Here is a 14,243-nt window from a genome sequence, read left to right on the forward strand (position 1 = left end):
CTCACGGTTCATGAGTTCAAGCCCCCACATCAGGCTCTGTGCTGACAGCGCAGAACCTGGAGTCTGCTTTGGATTCTGTGTTTCTGTTTCTCTCTCTCTCTCTCAAATAAAGAAATATTAAAATAAAATAAAATCTTGATAAAATAAAATAAACCCATTTGGTAAACAAAAAGAATCTCCATTCTTGTTTGAATTTGCATTTCTTTAACTACTGCCAAGATGTGATCTTTACATCGTATTTCCCCTTTGCTGCAATGCGTGCCCATGTCTTTGTCCCCAAAGGTATCTGAGCAGTCCCAGTATCTGAATAAACCAATCACATCATGACAAAAATATTCATTATTAAAGAACTAAAAAGAGTTGTCATAGTTTTCCCAAAGATATTTCTTATACTCTGGAGGTTTGTCTTGTTGTTGATGTATTTAATGTGGAAAATCATAAAGTTCTAAGACAAATGTCTTGAACTCTACTCATGACCATGGGGAAGAAGGGCATATCCTGGGATCAAAATAACCATGTTGGTGTGTGACACTCCCTGAAGGCTCTACAGGTTGGTGACACCTACCTTCTTTCCTGCCAGTTTTATTCGTGGGGTGAAACTGTTACAAAAGAGCTGGCTTTTAGACGTATAGAAACTGTGAAAGAAAAAAGGTCATTAATTTAAGCCCCTTCCATTTTATATATTTTTTAATTTTTTTTAATATTTATTTATTTTTTGAGAGAGAGAGAGAGAGAGAGAGACAAAGCATGAACAGAGGGAGACACAGAATCCAAAGCAGGATCCAGGCTCTGATCTGTCAGCGTAGAGCCTGATCCGAGGCTCAAACTCATGAATGTGAGATCATGACCTGAGATGAAGTCAGACACTTAACCGACTGAGCCACGCAGGCACCCCATAAGTTCCTTGCATTTTAAACTTTAAATTGAAACCCCAGCCATGGATTAGTCCTCTCTTGACTGCCTATGTCTCAGGCTTCACTGATTCCTCCAATTCTAACTTGTTCTGTAATTACTACAAAATATTAAATATGGTTTTAATTATTGTTCTATTCTTTTTTCCCTTGTTAACTGTTTCACACTAGTCCTGATTCCTAACTGGATGAGAATCTCCTCCTCCTGGCAGAGATTACATCTATTTACACCATGATACTTTTGCATCTTGATACTTGGCACGATGCTGGGCCCAAGTGTGGTCTTTATCACTCTTGGGTTGAACAGCACTTGGTAAGCAAGAATAAGTCAGGCAAGAAAAGAAAAAAAATGGTCTTAAGAAAATATGGCACAAATCATCAAATTGTTATCTCTTTGAAAATCATAACTTTTTTTTTTTAAGTTTATTTATTTTTGACAGGGAGAGAGAGCATGAGCAGGGGAGGGCCAGAGAGAAGAGAGAGAGAGAACCCGAAGTAGGCTCCACACAGTCAGTGCAGAGCCTGACACGGGGCTCAAACTCACAAACCCCAAGATCATAACCTGAACCAAAACCAAGAGTGGGACACTTAGCTGACTGAACCACCCAGGTGCCCCTGAAAATCATATCTTAATGCAGTCACGTCAGACACACAAGAAAATTGGGAAACCCAACCTTGCCCTGGGTCTAATGAGTAAACAGAGGCTAAACAGACTTTTCCATCTTAGGCATGTCTCTGTAGTCTCTTTTATCTATAATTAACTTATGGGAAAGATGTTTTGAACACTAACCAATCCCCATCTTCCATTTTAACTCTGATCATAAGCAAAAAAAAAAAAAAAAAAAGTTATCAATAACCAGTGAACTGTAGGGCAATCCAGTAACTAACACATTATGCATTATGTGCATAACATAAGAATACCAACTGCGGGGTGCCTGGGTGGCTCAGTCAGTTAAGCATTCAACTTTGGCTCAGGTCACGATCTCACAGTTCGTGGGTTCCAGCCCCACTCTGGGCTCCGTGCTGTCAGTGGGGAGCTTGCTCGGGATTCTATCTCTCTCCCTCTCTCTCTGCCTCTCCCCCACTTGTGCTCTCTCTCTCTCTCACTCAAAATAAATAAATAAACTTTAAAAAAAGAAAGGAGGAGCATTTGGGTGGCTCAGTTGGTTAAGCATCCAATTCTTGGTTTCAGCTCAGGTCATCATCTTACGTTTCATGAGTTCAAACCCTGTGTTGGGCTCTGTGCTGGTGGTGCAGAGTCTGCTTGGGATTCTCTTTCCCTCTCTCTCCGTCCCTCCCCTGCTCACTCTCTCTGTCTCTCTCAAATTGAATAAATTAAAAAAAAAAAAAAAATACCAACTGCAATCAGACCCGGAGTCCAACTAGCCCCTGGGACTTGACTCCTCAGAGTGGTACCAAGGAAAGTACAAGTAGAGGATGCTGCTTGCTTTCCAGACATTAATTGCAAAAGATCTGAGTATTAAAGTGATATTAGCCAGAAGAATGGGTTTCTATTAGATGTATCTACATGAAATTGCTGTGTTTGAAGGTCAAACCCAGTGTAAAAATCACAATTTCAAATGGTTTAAACCAACAGCTTCAGCTTTGCCATGAACTTGCTGCTCAACCTTTGGCAAGTCAAGTTACCCTCCTGGAACACCTATACAGTATGACTGGAGGGTCTCTATGATCTCTAAAACAGACTCCAGATGCCTATGGCATCCTCAAATGCCCGTTTTATAACTCTTATGTATCTGCTATTAATTTACTTTTTGGATCAATTTTCATGACTAGCCAATAATACTTGGGAGAATAACTTTTCACTGAAGATAATTTGATTATGCTTCAAGTAAGGTCTCTGGCCTTGTGGAATGATTTTGAAGAGGCTAGTGGACAGGATATGAACAATGGCCCTTCCAAGCAGCCATGCACCTCTGGCCACAAGACCTCTTTGCTCCCGTCTATGAGTGGCTCAAGCAAACAAGATTCACAGTGAGATGTGAAAAGCAGGCCTCAGGCCATCCCAGCTCTCAGATTCTGAAGTCATACATGTGTGAATCATCGTCCATCTTAAATGGTATCAGAAAGCCAATTTGGGATGAAAAATACAGGAAACCTTCAAGTTATTATTAATTAACATTTGAGGAAATTACAGTGTTTAAATTCATATACAATTTTGTGTGTGATAGCTACTCTCTCCCTTAATTATTTCCTAAACCAAACGTAAAACAATGAAATATGGTGTATAATTAAACAGCAGCTGTTTTCTTATGGGCAAAAGAATCTTAATGTATATTCAGGGGCACCTGGGTGTCTCAGTCGGGTAAGTGTACAACTCTTGGGTTTCGGCTCAGGTAATCGTGGGGTGAGCCCTGCATCTGGCTCTGTGCTGGCAGTGTGGAGCCTGCTTGGGATTCTTTCTCTCCTTCTCTCTCTCCTTCTCTCTCTGCCTCTCCCCCACTCACACACACTCTCTCTCCCAAAAATAAATAAACATTAAAAAAAATTTTTTTGGGGGGGCGCCTGGGTGGCCCAGTCAGTTAAGCATCTGACTTTGGCTCAGGTCATGATCCCAGTTTGTGTGTTTGAGCCCTGCATCAGACTCTGTGTTGACAGTTCAGAGTCTGAAGCCTGCTTCGGATTCTGTGTCTCCTTCTCTCTCTGCCCCTCCCCAACTTGTGCTCTATGTCTCTCAAAAAATAAATGTAAAAAAAAAAAAATTAAAAAAAAAATATTTTTAAAGAATCTGAATACCTATTCAAAGATTACAAATCCAGGGGCACATGGGTGGTTCAGTTGGTTGAACACTGACTCTTGATTTCAGCTCATGTCACAATCCCAGGGTCATGGGAATGCACCCCATTTGAGGTGTTGTGCTGAGCATGGAGCCTGCTTAGGATTCTCTCTCTCCCTCTGCCTTCTCCCCATCTCATACTCTCACTCTCTCTCCCTCCCTCTCTGTCTCTTTCTCTCTCTCTCTCCCTCTCTCTCTATATATACATATATATATGCACAATAAGATTACAAATCCAAATCTAATGAGAGGGCTGATAAAAAGATACATCAGGGCATCTGGGGGACTTAGTAGGTTGAACATCTGCCTCTCGATTTTGGCTCAGGTCATGATCTCACGGTTCGTGGGATTGAGCCCCACATCCAGCTCTGTGCTGACAGTGTGGAGTCTGCTCGGGGTTATCTCTCTCCTTCTCTCTCTGCCCCTCCCCTGCTCATGCACACTTGCGCATATGCTCTCTCTCAGAACAAGTGGATAAACTTTAAAGAAAAAAAAAAAAAAAAGAAAATGCTTTAAAAAAAAGAAGATACATTGGTCTCTGAAATAAGTGAAAAAAAGTTCAAAATACTATTTTACTCAAACCAAATTTTTAAAATAACAGTAACAGCAGGGGCACCTGGGTGGCTCAGTCAGTTAAGCATCTGACTCTTGGTTTTGGCTCAGGTCATGATCTCATATTGTGGAACTAAGCCCTCCATTAGGCTCCGTGTTGAGCGTGGAGCCTAGCCTGCTTGGGATTTCTTTCTCTCCTTCTCTCTCTGCCCCTCCCCTGTACATGCTTACTTGCTCTCTCTCTCTCAAAATAACTAAAAAAATAAACATTAAAAAAATAACAATGGGGTGCCTGGATGGCTCAGTCAGTTAAGCATCCGACTTCAGCTCAAGTCATGATCATACAGCTTGTGAGTTCGAGCCTCACATTGAGCAGCCTGGAGCCTGCTTTGGATTCTGTGTCCCCCACTCCCTCTTCCCTGCTCGTGCTGTCTCTCTCTCTCTCAAAAATAAATTTTATAAAATTAAAAAAAATTTTAATAAATAAATAAAAAAACAGTAACATTGGGGTGCCTGGGTGCCTCAGTTGGTCAAGTGTCCATCCGACTTTGGCTCAGGTCATGATTTTGCAATTTGTCAGTTTGAGCCCCACATCAGGTGCTGCACTGACCGTACAGAGCCTTGCTTGGGATTCTCTCTCTTCTCTCTCTGTCCTCCCCTGCTCTCTCACACTCTCTCTCAAAATAAATAAACTTTAAAAAAAAAAGAACTTTTTACTGTTGTATATTTGGTTGCAAGTAAGATCTTTACTTAAAAAAAGGGCCCTGTTGCTTAACGAAAAAAATTAGAAAGGAAAGAAGAAAACCACTGGTCTAAAGAAGTGACTGTCAATGGGGGCAGAGGGAATCTGCCACCCAGGAGGCATGTGGCAATGCAGCAGACATTTTAGTTTTTTGAATTTTTTGTTTTTAGTCTAAATTATTTCTCTCCTCAGTTTCCAACATTTTCAACTGAATTCTCCATAAACCTGCAAGCACTTAAAAAAATCATGAAACATTAAAAAATAGTCCAAGGCTTTTCATTTTTTGCAGACTTGAAGATATTCTAGTTCTCATAGTAAGTTTCTAGGAGGTATGAGCTCTACCTGCAGTATTTCAAAGAAATAATTTAACTTTCTCTAGGTTTTTGGTTTTGTTTTTTTTTTGTTGTTGTTGTTGTTTTTTAAGTTTATTTATTTATTTTGAGAGTTGAGGGGAAGGGGCAGAGAGAGAGGGAGACAGAAAATTCCAAGCAGGCTCCATACTGCCAGCACTGATTCTGACGTGGGGCTCGAATTCACGAACTGTGAGATTATGACCTGAGCTGAAACCAAGAGTCCCAAGAGTCGGATGCTTCACCGATGGAGCCACCCAGGCGCCCCTCTCCAGGTTTTCTGATAGGAAAATTCACTTAGGCATGCCTCCTGCAGACATTCTGGTTGTCACACTGGGGGTGGGTGCTCTTGGCATCTAGAGGGTGGAGGCCAAGGATGCTGCTCAACAGGCTACAATTCACTGGGCAGCCCCAACAAAAGAATGATCTGGCCCAAAATGTCAGTAGAGTCCAGGTGGAGAAACCCTGTTCTAAAGGAAGGACTGAAGGAGAGAGATCAGAAATAGACACACTATTAAGATTATCATCCAAAAAAGATGAGGACTGGGGGTACCTGGGTGGCTCAGTTGGTTAAGCCTCTGACTCTTGGTTTCAGGTCAGGTCATGATCTCACAGTTTCGTGGATTTGAGCCCCATGTCAGGTTCTGCACTGGCAACATGGAGCTTGCTTGGGATTCTCTCTCTTTCCCCCTCTCTCTGCCCTTCCCCTACTCAGGCTGTCTCTGTCTCTCTCAAAATAAATAAACTTTAAAAAAAAAAATGAGGACTGGGATAAGGCAGTGGCTCTGACAGAGGCATGAGAGACACCATCCTTAAGCCCCAATCAGCAGAAACACTGAGGCCTTGTCCCATGTGAAGAAGAGACACAGGGATTTTTCTACAAACAGAGAATGCCAGGTACAATGCTGTCTGCTATCGTCTGTGGGAGTTGGAAATAGTAGGAGCTGGGGATAATAAAAATAAGTCCTTCAAAATTTGCTTTTATTTTCTTTCACTCTAGACTGTTCTTATGTTACTGCCACTGCTTTAAATGTACAGAGGCTCTAAGCAAATGTTAGAACTTTAGTTTCCACATTTTCTTGACAAAAGTTTTCATAGTAAGAACTTAACAGATGTGAAGAGAAAATGGCAAGGAAGTTATTCAACTGTGAATCAAGGTTACACCCACCTGTGGTTTATCCAGTGAGGAATATTATAGTCATCGCCCAGCCGAGAATCACGAGGTGCACTTCGATTATGTAGCTGGAAGGGAAAAAGCCAGTGCACAGATCAGCTAGAAAACAAGTAGGATGTGGAACTGCTCCAACTGTTCTGTTTTTAAGTATTCTCAAGATCACTCTAGGCCAGTACTAGAGACTGGCCTTTAGTAAGCAATCCAAAATTGTATTACCTTGAACAATGGGACAGCATGTAATGGTTGCTCCCCCATGCACACCAAGTCCACACCAATTCCTAAAAAAGAGAAGACAAAAAGAGTTTGGGGTGGGGGTGGGAAGAAGTAGAGATAAGTGTCCCAATCTATTAACAATATTATTTAACTAAACAAAACCGACTTCCCATCCTAAGATTTATAACCTCACAGGGCTGCCTACACAGCAAAGAAGAAAAGAGATGCATTTTGTTTGTTTCTTCTTTACCAGGTCTCATCACACCTGACATTATTCAGTGCTTGACAATTAGCCTTGGACTGCTTTGTAGATCATGATTTGTCAAAAGGACAACCCAGGCCTCTATTGCTAAAGTTTCATGACCAGAAAGGAAAAGGAATCTTGAAATTTCAGTAAGACAGCAAAACAATCCATACCATTTAACAGAGCTTCTTAATTGACAATCCAGGATTTACACTCCACCCCCATCTTTTGGAAGCCCAAATTTAATGGAACCAGAATTACAAATTGGGAAAGCATGGCACACCACAGAGGGAGGACTAGATCATACAATCTGATGGTAGTCCCCAAGATGGGCTGATGACACACTGGTTCCTTGAAACGATCCCTCCGAAGAGCTCTCCAGTGTCAGATATGTTTGGAAAACTCTGAGTACCTGTTACACCCATTAGAGATAAACAAGATACACTAACAAATTAAAACCTACAATTAGGGAATCTGCCTAAACTGTTTATGACCCAACATTTCCTTAACCGATTTGACCACAGAACGCTTTTTGTCCCCTAACATTATTCACATCCCCAGGATCTCCGATGCACAGAGCCAGGGAAAGCTCAGAGCTCTAAGGTAAGTGAGGCTATAAACACTCAGAGACAGTGCAAACCAGGGAGCATTACCATTATCTATCATTCGCTGCTTGGTCAAGATCATGAGTAGACGGTCCACTTCAAACACACCCACCCCAGGTGTGATCACCACAGACATCTGCCCAGTTCGGTCAAAGTTGCGGTTGATGTAGTGCTTGTCAAACACTTGAAAGAAAGCAAAAGTTCTCCAATGCAGATGTTACAGCTTTTCAGAAACCAGCCACTTGCAAGCCTCTCTATGCCCTCAGACTATTTTGTCCATGTTTCTATTGCAGCAATTGCAGTTCTGACCTGAATTCTAGTTAGCCGTGTGCACATCTTCCTTTCCCCTTCTACATTAAGAACTGCTTGAACACAAGACTATGCCAATGTTGCCTTTGTTAACACCCCTCATTAATGCCTACTACTTGCCTTGTGTTGTCTTAAATGCTCAAATTTCATGACTTTAGTTTAAACAATCCATAAATGAGTCTGTACTGAAACTGACAAAAATATTAATTTTTAAAAAATTTTTTAATGTTTTATTTATTTTTGAGAGCAAGAAAGAGACAGAATGTGAGTGGGGAGGGGCAGAGAGAGGGAGACACAGAATCTGAAGCAGGCTCCAGGCTCTGAGCTGTCAGCACAGAGCCCAACGTGGGGCTCGAACCCACGAACTGTGAGATCATGACCTGAGCCAAAGTCTGACGCTTAACCGATGAGCAACCCAGGTGCCCCTACAAAAATATTAATTTAAGACAATATTCAAAAGAATGGACAAGAAACTTGGGGTGAATTTGTAAATTTGGCAAGCTAATTTTTATTTCTGTCCTGTACAATCCTTACTTTGGAAAACCAAACATATTCCAATATGAAAAAAAGATTTATAAATAAAAGACTCCATGCTTGGGCTGACTGACATGTCATGATGACATCATGTCATGATCTCACAGTTCATGAGTTCAAGCCCCTCCTTGGGCTCCATGCTGACAGTGAAAAGCCTGTTTGGCATTCTCTCTCTCCCTCTCTCTCTCTCAAAATAAATAAACTTAAAAGAAGGGGAAGGGCACCTGTGTGGCTCAGTCTGTTAAGTGTCTGACTTTGACTCAGGTCATGATCTTATGGTTCGTGAATTCATGCTGACAGCTCAGAGCCTGAAGCCTGTTTCAGATTCTGTGCCTGTCTGTCTGTCTGTCTGTCTGTCTCTCTCTCTCTCTCTCTCTGCCCCTCCCTAGCTTGCACTCTCTCCTAAAAATAAATAAACATTAAAAAAAATTTTTTTAAATACAAAAATAAAAAGACCCATGCTTTAGAATTGCCAGCACGGGCAGGTTATACGTGTGAAGTGACCACACATCATTACTTCCACCACTGGCGAGTGTCAATGGATGCCTAACCAGAGCTGAGCCAATCAGACTCTCTGCTGGGAACATGGAATTCTGAACAGAGAGCAGAGAGCTGACAGCAGAGCTGGGAGCTGAACACTGCTCCAGGAATACCTGCTGCTGCAGTTCCTAGAGCCACTTTGGTCCCCACCTTCTTCAGCATAACATTCAAGCCTTTCCTGACGGCCCACCAGGTCTCTATATCCTAAGAGTAAATTTTTCTTTTTTGCGTAAACCAATTCAGTAGGTTTCTGTTGTTTGCAAACAAAGCATATCAGCTAACACATCCAGGGACAAGCATTTGGAAGAAGTCACACCACACTGTTAAGAAGGTTCCCTCTTAGAAGGGAAATGACAGTAGAGGAAGGAGGGAGATCTTCATTTTTACTTGATATACCTCTGATTATTTGAATTCTTAAAACATGGGTTCCTTTTGTAATTAAAAAAAAAAAAAAGATTTGAGGTGCCTGAGTGGCTCAGTCAGTTAAGTATCCAACTTCGGCTCAGGTCACGATCTCATAGTTCATGAGTTCGAGCCCTCCATCAGGCTTGTACTGACAGTGTGGAATCTGCTTGGGGTTCTCTCTCTCTCTCTCTCTCTCTCTCTCTCTCTCTCTCTCTCTCCCCACCCCTCCCCTACTTGCAGGTATTCTCTCTCTCTCTCTCTCTCTCTCTCAAAATAAACAAAAAAACATTAAAAAAAATTTTTTTTTAAATTACTTAGAAGCAATTGAGGGATAGCATAGAAAACAGTAAGAATACAGTCTGTAGTAAAACAGCCCAAGGAAGATTCCCTCCAGCTCTTTACTCTCAAGTTACCATGAGAAGCAGATGAGAATAGCAAGTTAATTCCCAGTGGAAGATCTAAGAGCTAAATGTTGGCCATTAAAACCATCCAATCAGAAGTTACTTCTTTCAGTTAATCTTTGGAATACATGGGTGGGGAGATCTTCAACTGGGTCTGGGTCTTTGGACATTAGTAAAAAGAAGTTCACAGCCATGTGGTAAACAAGATGCCAGATCACCACGGCTTGTGTCCTTACTCACCATTGAATGACAGATTGATGGCCTCTAGGTAGTTTCCTTGTGCTGAGGTAGAATTATCTCCTTGAGGAAAGCCCTCTGAAGCAAAAGACATAAGAGAAGGAAAAGTATCCCATGAAAGATGAACTCTTAAAGAACAAGTGGAAAGTGTCTGGCTCCATAGGTCCCCCTACCCTGTAGTAGGTATACTATTGAACTTACTGCATATGTAATGAACAATTAGACCCAACTGGAAATAGAAACCTGACCAGAAGCAGAAACTCTGTCCAGCGCTGTGAAAGAAGCAAGCATGAACCTCTCATCTCCCAGCCTCCATCCTACACCTCCTTTCCCTGCTGCACTTTCTGTCATTATGAATGCAGTACCTGCCTGTTCCAGTCGCACCAACACTGGATACTGGATAAAGAGTTTTTTAATGGTCACAAGGAGTGATGTCCACTCTTCTCTCCTCTCATTCTGCACCACCACTCTGAAAGGAATATTGTCATAAAATAGACATTGAGCAGCTATTACATACATCAGGTCTCTCACAGAATTTCAAAAGAAAGGAGAAGATGAGATTTCCAGGGTTAAGGTAATTTATCACATAATAATAAGTATTAAAGCCAAGTGCATGTAACAAACATTAACAAAGACCTGTATTATCAATAGTTATATAGATTGAAAACAAAAAGTAAGAAAATATTTAAAAATTGCCTTGAAATCATATTAATGCCTAGTATTCAGCAGGAACATGAAATCTTCATACAATGAATTATAATTAGGTGGTATATAAGAAGCATAAAATAAAACATCTATATGTAGGTTTTACATATATATCTAATAAACAAATCTATGACAGGGAACTACATTAGTAGAAAGGGATAGGTGAGAATCTGTTTACTGTAGAGCTTGTGAACCTTAAAAACCTTAAAAATACATGTGAATGTATTACAAAAAATAAAAATAAATGTGTGTGTATATATGTGTGTGTGTGTGTGTGTGTGTGTATACATACATACATATAGGTTTGCATGTGTGTGTATGCTAGGAATTTATCCTAAAGAAACATACAGGACCCACAATAGCCAACCCAATATTGAAGGAAAAGAACAAAGGTGGAAAACTAACACTATCCAACTTCAAGACTTAACTATAAAGCTACAAATAAAGCTAAAGATAGTGTGGCATTGGTGAAAGAGTAGATAAATAGATCAATGGAACAGAATAAAGGACCCAGAAACAGAACCCCCAAAATATAATCAGATTTTTTTTTTAATGTTCATTTATTTTTGAGAGAGAGAGCTAGTGAGCACAAGCTGGGGACAGGTAGAGAGAGAGGGAGAAACAGAATCTGAAGCAGGTTCCAGGTTCTGAGATGTCAGCACAGAGTCTGATGCGGGGCTCAAACCCACGAACCATGAGATCATGACCTTAGCCAAAGTCAGATGTTTAACTGACTAAGCCACCCAGGCACCCCAACAGATCTTTGACAAAGAAGCAAAGACAACACAATGGAACAAAGACATTCTTTTCAACAAATGGTGCTGGAGCAACTGGACATCCACATGCAAAAAATAAGAAAAGAAAAAGATTCTAGATACAGACTATACACCCTTCATAAAATTAACTCAAAACAGATCATAGACCTAAATATAAAATGTAAAACTATAAAACTCCTAAAAGATAACATACCAGAAAACCCGGATGACACTAGTTGGGGTGATGACTTTTTTTTTTAAGTTTTATTTACTTGTTTTGAGAGAGAGAAAGTGAGAGAGAGTGTGCGGGTACTGGCAGGAAAGGGGCAAAGAGGGAGAGATAATCCCAAGCACACTCCACACTGTGAGCACAGAGCCTGACATGGGGCTCGACTTACCAACCATGAGATCATGAACCAAGTCAAAATCAAGTTGGACACTTAACCGACTGAGCCACCTAGACGCTCCTAGGGTGATGACTTTTTAGATTCAACACCAAAGCCACAATCCATGAAAGAGAAAAACTGATAAACTAGACCTTATTAAAATTAAATAACTTCTGCTCTGGGAAAGACAATGACAAGAGAATTAGAAGACAAGCCACAGACTAGAAGAAAATGTCAGCAAAAGACACATCTGATAAAGAACTATCATCCAAAAACACAAAGAATTCTTAAAACTCAACAATCAGAAATAAACAACCCAATTTAAAGATGGGCAGAATACCTGAACAGACACCTCACCAAAGAAGAAATACACATGGCAAATAAGCATATGAAAAGATGCTTCACATCATGTCATATGGGGAAATGCAAATTAAAACAGCAATAAGTGACCATTAGAATGGCCAAAATCTAGAACACTGACAATACCAAATGCTGGTAAGGATATGGAGCAATAGGAACTTTGAGTCACTGCTGGTGGGAATGTAAAATAATGGAGTTACTTTGGAAAACAGTTTGGTGGTTTCTTACAAAACTAAATATACTCCTATCATATGATCTAGCAATCATACTCCTTGGTATTTCCCCAAATGAGTTGAAAACTTAGGTGCACACAAAAACCTACACATGAGTATAGAAACTTTATTTATAATTGCCAAAACTTGAAAGCAACCAAGATGCCCTTCAGTAAAGGAATGGGACAAACTGTGATACAACCAGACAATGGAATACTACTGAGTGCTAAAAAGAAATGAGCTATTAAGCCATGAATATTACTTAAATATATTACTAAGTGAAAAAAGCCAACATGAAAAGGTTACATACTATATGATTCCAACTCTAGGACTTTCTGGAAAAGGCAAAACTGTACAGACTCTAGAAAGATCAGTGGTTGCCAGGGGATGGGGGTTGGGGGGAAGGGATAACTGGAACACTAAGGATTTTTAGGGCAGTGAAAATACTCCATAATCATGGAGACATGTCATTATATATTTGTCCAAACCAACAGAATATACAACACCAAGAGTGAACCGTAAGGTAAACTATGGACTCTCAGTGATTATGGTGTATCTGTGTAGGTTCATTAATTGTAACAAATGCACCACTCTGGTGAGGAATGTTGATAATAAGGGGAAGGGCATTATGTATGTGTGGGCACAAGAGGTGTATGGGATATCCCTGTAACTTCTCTCAATTTTGTTATCAACCTAAACAGCTCTAAAAAAAATAGTCAAATTAAAAAAAAAAGACAAGAAACATTCAAAATGCATAACTATATATGTATTTATATAGATACATAGATACACAGTGCTACATAGATCAATTTTAAAATTAGAAAAATATTAAATATCTAACAATAAGGAATTAAATTATGATAAAATTTTAGACTATGACAAACTATTATATAACTACCAAAAATTATATGATTCTCTGATAATTGTTTAATATGAGTAATGGGTATATGAAGGCTCATAATGCTATTCTCTCCACCACAATACATCTGATTTTATTAAAAATAAGAAGCCAGGGGCACCTGGGTGGCTCAGTCGGTTAAGTGTCCGACTTCGGCTCAGGTCATGATCTCACAGTTTGTGGGTTCGAGCCCATGTCAGGCTCTGTGTTGACAGCTCAGAGCCTGGAGTCTGCTTCGGATTCTGTGTCTCCTTCTCTCTCTGCCCCTCCCCAACTTATGCTCTGTTTCTCTATGTCTCTCAAAAAATAAATAAATGTTAAAAAAATAAAATAAAATAAAAATAAGACAAGCCAGGGTCACCTGGGTGGCTCAGTCAGTTAAGCATCTGACTTCAGCTCAGGTCATGAGCTCACGGTTCATGAGTTTGGGCCCTGCGTCAGGCTCTGGGCTGACAGCTTAGAGCCTGGAGCCTGCTTCGAATTCTGTGTCTTCCTGTCTCTACCCCTCCCCTGCTCATGCTCAATGCTCAGTCTCTCTCTCTCTCTCTCTCTCTCTCTCTCTCTTTCTCTCTCTCTCTCAAAAAATAAAACAGGGGCACCTGGGTGGCTCAGTCAGTTGAGCGACCAACTTCAGCTCAGGTCATGATTCCACGGTTTGTGAGTTAGAACCCCATGTCAGGCTCTGTGCTGACAGCTCAGAGTCTGGAGCCTGCTTCTGATTATGTGTCTCCCTCTCTCTCTGCCCCTCCCCCACTCATGCTCTGTCTCTCTCTAAGAAAGAAATAAACATAAAAAAAATTTTTTAAATAAAATAAAAACATTAAAAAAATTAAAAATAAATAAGTAAAACAAGCCAAAGAAACCATCCGATTTTAAAATGGGCTAAACAGAAAAAGATCTGGAGAAATATATATCA

General features: G+C 40.4%; 1 protein-coding gene across 15 annotated transcripts in view; it reads right to left on the bottom strand.

The window, feature by feature from the left end:
- DEPDC5 (DEP domain containing 5, GATOR1 subcomplex subunit) overlaps window positions 1-14,243 on the bottom strand; it is a 142,161-nt gene that overhangs the window by 96,430 nt on the left and 31,488 nt on the right. For all 15 annotated transcript variants that reach the window (XR_006209788.1, XR_006209787.1, XR_006209789.1 and 12 more), the window contains 6 exons: window positions 10,377-10,480; window positions 10,015-10,089; window positions 7,634-7,768; window positions 6,740-6,801; window positions 6,518-6,591; window positions 566-635 (listed from right to left, as the gene is read on the bottom strand). Coding sequence is in view for 11 of the 15 variants with exons in the window: in XM_042961718.1 (XP_042817652.1) it covers window positions 566-635; window positions 6,518-6,591; window positions 6,740-6,801; window positions 7,634-7,768; window positions 10,015-10,089; window positions 10,377-10,480 (520 nt within the window). In the remaining 4 variants the exon portion in view is untranslated. The remainder of the gene's footprint in view (window positions 1-565; window positions 636-6,517; window positions 6,592-6,739; window positions 6,802-7,633; window positions 7,769-10,014; window positions 10,090-10,376; window positions 10,481-14,243) is intronic.

Source organism: Panthera tigris, chromosome D3, assembly GCF_018350195.1.
Source record: "Panthera tigris isolate Pti1 chromosome D3, P.tigris_Pti1_mat1.1, whole genome shotgun sequence".
In the NCBI taxonomy this organism is placed as follows: domain Eukaryota; kingdom Metazoa; phylum Chordata; class Mammalia; order Carnivora; family Felidae; genus Panthera; species Panthera tigris.